Source organism: Anopheles aquasalis, chromosome 3 (genome assembly GCF_943734665.1).
Source record: "Anopheles aquasalis chromosome 3, idAnoAquaMG_Q_19, whole genome shotgun sequence".
In the NCBI taxonomy this organism is placed as follows: Eukaryota; Metazoa; Arthropoda; class Insecta; order Diptera; family Culicidae; genus Anopheles; species Anopheles aquasalis.
Genome location: NC_064878.1, coordinates 48,035,868 through 48,043,548, shown reverse-complemented (window position 1 = coordinate 48,043,548; position 7,681 = coordinate 48,035,868). Strand labels below are relative to the sequence as shown.

Here is a 7,681-nt window from a genome sequence, read left to right as displayed (position 1 = left end):
ATCACACCAGTGGTGTGACACCTGTACCTGTGCAACCAGCGTATTTCCAACTATATAAGCATGTATTTTTGCGTACAACTAAAAGAATGATTTTTGACATCGAAGGAACCAGTCCTGTCGGATCTCATCTTTGCGTGAATTCTACTACAGTCGTTAATCGTTCTGTCGTCGTCGTCGTCGTCGTCGTCGTTGACGTTAATTTGTGCAAATGGCCGAAACGAAACACCCAAGGCTTAGGCTTACAAAGGACTCAACCAGACTTATCAGGGATTGTTTCACAAAGGCAAATGAGGGTAGCTCCATCAAGTGCAATTTGTGTGCGAAAATACTGAGTGTGGATAGGCCTTTTAACTTAAAAAGGCATCTTCAGGCAATGCACTTGGAGCAGTACAATATGTTAATGGAGGGCTGGGAGGAGCATCAGAACCTCCCCCGGACCAGAAAGATACCTCTTGTTTCTATTGCAGTCGACGAGAATTTGCTGGCAGAACTTTGTGTAAAAATGGTCACATGGGGAGGTTTGCCATTTAACTCATTGGATCAGCCTGGTTTAAAAGATCTGCTTCAAATTCACACAAATGCCCTAAAACTACCGTCGATAGACCGAAAAAAGGTTACGGATATGGTAGCAAACCAAGCAGATGTCTTCAAAAGAGAAATGGTGCATGAGTTACGCGGTAGGCGGATTTGTTTGAAGTTAGACTCGGCCACGCGCAAAGGAAGAAGCGTGTTAGCAATTTGTGCGCAGTTTATAGTGGAATCGAAGATAATTCTACGAACACTAGCTGTGTATGAACTTAATAAGTGCCATACTGCAGAGGTGATTCGAGACGAAGTGTCCCGTGTTCTTGCCGAATATGACGTTGATATTATGCAAATTTATGCGGTAACAACCGACAATGGGGCAAATTTTTTGAAGGCCTCTAGGCTTATCAATGAAGTTCAACTGGCAGATGAATCAATTGAATACGATGTCGACCACATAACTGATTACTACGAAGGCAACGAGGAAGAGGAACATTGCATCCAGACGCTAACAAGTGCACTATCGGAGAGCGTAAGATGTGCTGCCCACACGTTGCAGTTATGTGTGTACGACACGATAAAACAACTGAAAATCAAACAAAACATCGATCGGATTAAAGCTTCTGCGAAACATCTGCGAAACAAACAGTAAGGATATGGCTACATTTAGATGTAGATTTGTAACTTTCTGTCAGTCATTTCATTTCATCTTAGAGTTAGCGTTTCCATCGAACCATCTCTCATTTGTTTGTGCAGCACTCGGTTATCTGATATATTTTTTTGTCATTATTAGTTTCCGTCGTGTCATTGAACAAAACAATGTTAAAGTCCCAGTACTGGACAACGAAACCCGATGGAATTCGGGTTTTTTAATGCTGGACTACTTCGTGAAAAATGAAGAATTTCTGCGCGAACTGATTGATGGAAACGATCTTGTCCAGCTATCGGAGGAAGACTGGCAGTTTTTAAAAGAATACTGCACTGTATTTGAACCAGTGTACTGTGCAACAGTTCGATTGCAGAATGAATCGCTAACCATGGGAGACTTCTTTTTCATTTGGCTCGACTGTTTGATGACTGTTGAAGAAATCGCTAATAGTCAGATGGCAAGCACCCTAGTGGCAGCTATGAAAAATCGACAGACACTATTGGTCGAAGGAAAACCATTCCTAGCTGCTCTGTATCTGGACCCGCGCATTAATTATGTGCAATCCGATTTGATGTCCGACGAACAAAAAAAAATCGGACTTCAACATCTGCTACAGCTTTGGTCAAAGATGAGTGCCTCTATGGATTCATCTGTAACCTTCGGTGCCACGCCATCCTCCTCGCAGACTATAGCTCAAGAAACGGACGGAAACAAGGGTCTATCCAGAGTTGAGGCAATGCTGCGAAAAAAGGAAGCTAATCCTGAAAATCGGAAGATAGACATGGAGAAAAAATTAAAGGAAATGCCGCTTCGCCATCGGTTGTTGTCGACTGCTAGTGTTATTGAATATTTTTATAATATGAAAAGCACTGATCCGACGATTTACTCGTTGGCAACAGTGGCATTGTCCGTGCCATGCACTCAAGTCTCCGCAGAACGCGCATTCAGTGCATTAGGTTTAATTTTGACCGACAAAAGAATGCGTCTGGCGGACAAAAATTTGGCCAATATAATGATAGTTAAGCTTAATAAAGAGCTGTTTAAATAAAAAGGATTTGTTTTTCCCCTTAATCAATTTTATTTTTTTTATCATTATTTTGTATATTTTTTATTATATTTACTTTTCTGCAAAAAAAAAAACCTATTATTTTACAAAAACCCATACTCTACAATCAAGTAAAGTACAGTAAAGGAAACATCAGAGCAGCACAGTTTAACTGAACAGAGGCAAAATGTTCGGGGGTGCTTTCTTGCGATCGGAAACACTCGGCTTCAGTGTTTTCCGAAGCACGAACACGGTGCGAAGTGCGAGTGCAAAACACGCACCCAAAGTGCTAAATTGAAACACGCGGTGCCGTGTTTTTAAGGAAATGTGCGCACGGTGCCGCACGGTGCGGTGCTTTTCCCAAGCCTGAGTAGAAGCGTGGTTTGTTCTGACAAAATTCGATAGAGAGAGCAAGCAGAGAGACAAGAGAGGGAGAAAGAGAGATAATGTGACCGCGCATGCTATCCACGATCGTGTTCGCGTTGTTAGCTTAAGATATCGCAACATGGATTTCAGAAACGTTCCAGAAGAGCAGGCTGTCCGGGAGCTGCATCGATAAAAAGGAGGACAACCAAATGCCTGGTTCAGGTTCATTGCACTCTTTCTGATTCAGGTTTATTTGGGGGAAGAATTATGAATTCGTTTCCTGTGGTGGAGTGTATTTTATGTTATGTTCGTTAAATTATGAAATATACAAACTGGTGCCGGAACAAAAGCGATTCCACCAATTCCTCCACTCCAAAACGCACCACGTTCCTACTGAGGTCATCAAGAAGTCAGGCCCGAACGGATCCATATGGACAGTTGATTCCACTCTGGGGGAAGGCTTTTTGTGACGCCTTTTGTCGTCATTAAGTGATCATCATTCATACAGCATCGTACTGAGTGGTCGATAGAAAAAAAACCCTCACCTACAGGTTAGCTTCAGTATTTATCGATGTGACGAATTAGCGGATGGCATTAACGGTCAGTTGCCGGTTCTGCTGCCATGTTTTGTGTGTATGCTGATTGCTTCTATACGATGATGAACTTTTTTGAGTAATTCGAGTATTCGTTTTTGTTTGAAAAAGAGGAACACCTAGCAAAGAAGTTGCTACGAGGGCCTCGAGGTTGTTTGATAAAAAAAAAACAATTCCAAATTATGGCCATTCAAGGTCATGCTGATGAGCATTGTACATGGCTGTTAGGAGAAGCACATTTATTTGGCTTTATCGGTTTAATTTATGTTTCTCTAGAGTCCCTACAAACATAAATAACGCACTCGAATATAAAGCAGAAGGTCTCATTCAGTTTGAAACCAAACTGATAATCGAGCGAACCTCAAAGTTCAGCCTTGCCACGTGTTTCCAGTAGACTCCCTATCCCGGGGGGAGGTTCTGCTTTCGAATAATCCATCAAGAATGTTGACAGACAGGAGCGAAGCAACGGCAGCATGAGATACCAAGCCAAGATTATCGAATCGCCAAACAGACCAACGCACGTGGAGGCTCACCATCGAAGAACATTTTCATGCGAACGAGACACAAAACGAGGCGACCAACAGCTAGGAGTGTCTGCGTCTGGTCGAGACAATGTTGCTGGAAAACGAGTCCGAGCAAAATCTCGATCCTCGGTCACCATCGAGGAACATTTTCATGCGAACGAGACACAAAACGAGGCGACCAACAGCTAGGAGCGTCTGCGTCTGGTCGAGACAATGTTGCTGGAGAACGAGCCCGAGCAAAATCTCGATCCTCGGTCGGTTTGTGGGGGGCAAAGTCCTCACGACGCGTCCCCAGACGATGATTATGCGCGATGGACGCGATTTGTGGTGTCGGCCAGTAGGTTGTCTGGTTGTACAGACGCCTTTACTACTAGCAGCAGCAGTAGCAGAAGCAGCTGTTGCTGCTGCTCAGAGTTGTCTTTCGCAACTATCCATCCTATCAGCTGCTTCTGGCAGCATGATCTTGCAATCTCACTCAGCGGTTGCGTGGCAAGCAGCGACGAACGGACACACCGAAGCAGAACCAACAAACAAACAACCGGTGGATCCGGCGGTGAAGAACGTTTGCGCAAAACATTAGAATGAAGTGGCAAACGGAATGGACGAGATTTTGTGGACCTTTCTTGTCCCGTACGCAGACACACAAACACAACTGTCGGTTAGGTTCTTGGAGTCGCTAAGAAGCCTGCGCATGTCCCGCGGATCGCGACAAAAAAGACGGATGCGTATGTGTACGATCGGCGGCCCTCGTGGTCCCGCGTGGTGGCCATACGACGAACGAACGATCGGTCGCGTTCACCACACAGGGGTTTCCGATTTCGGCGTTTCGGGACATTTGAATAAAGGTTAAAACGAAGTCACAAAACGAGGATAGTGCGTTAGAAAGAGACCACGAAAGAGAGAGGGGACGATGATGATGATGATGATGACGAGGAGATCGTACTCGATGGCAATTGAGCACGATCGGGGGCTCATTGGTGATGGCGGATGGTGGTGCTGCGCCGTTCCTCGTGGTGTTCGACGATAGATAACGACCAACGCAATGGCGCAGGTCGCCGGTTGCCGGTTGATGCGAAGGAAGGGGGCGCTGCCGCTTATCTCCTACCGGCCACTCGCGCACATGGTTGCTGCTAAGAACCGCTTGCTTCTCTCTCTCTCTCTCTCTCTCTCTCTCTCTCTCGCTCTCTCTCTCTCTCTCTCTCCGCATTAGATTAAGCGATAGCAAAGAAAAGGCAACATTCTAATTCTGAAATGTTTGCGGAACGCGACGACGACGACGACGACGACGACGACGCTGCCGATCTCTTCTCACCATCGTCATCGTCAACGTCAACGCACGGGACAGCATGCTTTATGCTTAGTTTATGAGAATCAGCAGCAGCAGCAGCACCACGCACACGAAGAGACCACATGATCGGCGAGGTGAGAATGCGGTGGCCACGAGCCACGCGGTTACTGCGTCGCCGCCGCGCCCCTTGCGCGATCACCGAGATCACCTTCACGCGGTCGCGTTGTCTTACGTGCGTACAACGCAGCGTCTTCGTGGTCGTCACAGTCGTCATCGTCTTCGTGCGCTGCTTTGACGCACATCGCTAACAGGAACGCGTGAATCGCATGGTGGCGAGCTCAGTAGTGTACCATCATCGCGCCAGTCGTGATCACGAATCGTGCTGCTCGTTCCGTTGCGTAGTAGCACTTGCGTTTGGTTGTGGTCAAAATACGCAGGTACACGACCAGTAGTCTGCGTTTAGTGCGTGCGCTGCGAGTATCCTTTCGTCCTGTCGTCCTGTCGTCAACTGAACAGTGTGCCCTGAAACCATCGCGAGTGAATTTCCTTTCGTTGTTTTTGTGCTCAACCGTCTTCACTCACTGTTTACTACGATAGATCCAAGCGGAAGTCACTTTAGTCGCTCTCGGAGTCCCCTCTCGATGTGTGCGAGTGTCCGTGTAGGTGTGTACCGGTCGGTGGGTGGACGGGTGGGTGGATAAATTGGACTCGATGCCACCCCCGCACTCACACATAGCTTATAGTATCCTTTCGCGGGGAGCAAACAAACGCCACCATGGCCGACCTAATGCCCCTGTTTTGGTTCTTCGCGCACACGCGACACAAACGCGGATACAGAAGGGAAAACCGGGCCATCCCGCCACACAATCTCTCTCTCTCTCTCTCTCTCTCTCTCGTTCTCGTTCTCTAAACAGCAGCACGGTCCTCAGGTATTGGCTCAGTTGCGAGTGAGCTTTCCGTGCCGCTGCACGTCGTCGATGCCAAGTGCCGTGCTGAGTCCGTGGTGGTGTCTCAGAGCCGGGTGTTGTGGGGTACAAACAAGTGCAGGAACGGAAGGTATACCACCGGAAAACCGGAAACAAACTCCGAGACCGTGACGTTCGATACCACGCGCCAAGACAATCCCGAACACCGCACAGTGGCCGAACGTTCTACCAAAACTCAATCTATCTATTTAACCATCTCCAGTGGAGAGCGTGCGTGTGTGCGTGCGTGTCTGTGTGCGTGCGCGTGCATGACTGATAATTGTATCAATCAAGTGCCGTCGTTGTTGTCGCTAGAAGATCGATCAAGAAGCTGTCCAGTCCGAGTACGGTGTGCTCCGGAATGGAAAGACCCCTCAAAAAAAAAACATCACCAAAAAAATCGTGGAAAAAATCTTCCAGATAAGCCCAAGGAGAAGCGAGGAGTAGGCGCGGAGTCAATGGGCGAGAAGAATTTTCCTTCCTAGAACATCGCACACACTCTTTCTCTCTCGCGAGTGTTCTGAGTATATAGTAGTTCCTTCCTTCGCTCTCTCAATCTCAAATGGTAACTCATTTTCACAACGTGCTCAAGTATTGGCCTCTCGTAGGACCCGTTCCTGTAGGTTGCTTGCTACCCTTTGCTTCAGCGGCCCCCGCGTTATTGCGCCATTCCCTTTACATTGTTGTCTCACCGATAGTCTGTCAAAGTCTGTTTTGCAGTCCATCGCAACAACGTTATTGCTGCTGCTGGTGGCGTTGCTGTTGTTGTTGTTGTTGTTCGCAATTGATTTGTTTGACTTTTTCCCTCCATTCGCGCTCGCTCACTCGCTCGCCTAGCGCCGTTGGTAGCGAGCTTGATTAGAACTGGCACCAATACTGGTGCGTCAAAAGGCGAGTACGACTACTACCAGCGCTAGTACTAAATGCTACTACCGCTCGCTGTCCCGGTTTACCACCATAAGCAGCAGGCGCCTCAGCACGTTATCGATGGTTTCAATCAAGCCCTGCCGCCAACTGCTGTTACCGTCTGATAACGACTGGGAAATCGGGACGTAAAAAGGCGGGAAGAGGAACGGTGAAGGTGGTACTCCATCATCGCAATGATGAGCACGTGTGGTACTAGTGCGTATAAGTCCAAGAGAGACTGGTGCGTGGGTTGTAAAGGTGTCGATTGATAGCCCTAGATAGCTCGATAGGATAATGCTGCAGATCAGGCGCGCCCTCGTGAGCATCGCGTGTCCATTGGCAAGCCAGATACGCACACACGTGAGATGTCCTAATGTGACTCTGCCATCGACCTTTGGTGTGGAGTTGGAGGGTTTGTGGGTCCAGGAAAATGAGTGTCTCGAAGGTTTTCGTTTGCGATCATTTTCCACGTCCCATAAAACCGTCTTCAGAACACAGAGAGTGTCCATTTATCAAAAGATCTAAACAGACAGTCAAAAAAACCCACTCGACTCGGCGACGGCTACTGCGTTGAAATGGTGCTCGAGTTTTCCACTGCTCGAATCGAGAATAAGAAAAACGCCGAGGAGGTGGGGTGGGAGGGAAATATTTTTCAAAACAATTCCGTTCACTCGCTGGCACGGCTACTCGCGCTCCGGGATTGGCACTCAACAGAACCAAACTGTGTGCGCCTCCATCGTCCATCGTCCGTTCCGGCATAGCCGCGGCGGTTCTAATTAAAGGAACTGCTCCCCTTTTGTGTATGTGTGCCTGGGGGGTG

General features: G+C 47.7%; 1 protein-coding gene across 1 annotated transcript; it reads left to right on the top strand.

The window, feature by feature from the left end:
- Positions 1 to 394: 394 nt before the first annotated feature.
- LOC126576706 (uncharacterized) lies at positions 395 to 5,360 on the top strand. Its single transcript, XM_050238011.1, has 3 exons — positions 395 to 594; positions 1,319 to 1,806; positions 5,302 to 5,360. Exons 1-3 carry the CDS (start codon positions 395 to 397, stop codon positions 5,358 to 5,360), a joined length of 747 nt encoding a protein of 248 aa, XP_050093968.1.
- Positions 5,361 to 7,681: the final 2,321 nt, after the last annotated feature.

Excerpts from the sequence above, each read along its gene's own strand:
- LOC126576706 (XM_050238011.1), top strand. The coding sequence starts at position 395 with ATGTTAATGGAGGGCTGGGAGGAGCATCAGAACCTCCCCCGGACCAGA. Across the intron at positions 595-1,318 it reads ACAAATGCCCTAAAACTACC|TTTCCGTCGTGTCATTGAAC; the intron begins GTCGATAGACCG and ends TGTCATTATTAG. Across the intron at positions 1,807-5,301 it reads ACAGCTTTGGTCAAAGATGA|GAACGCGTGAATCGCATGGT; the intron begins GTGCCTCTATGG and ends CATCGCTAACAG.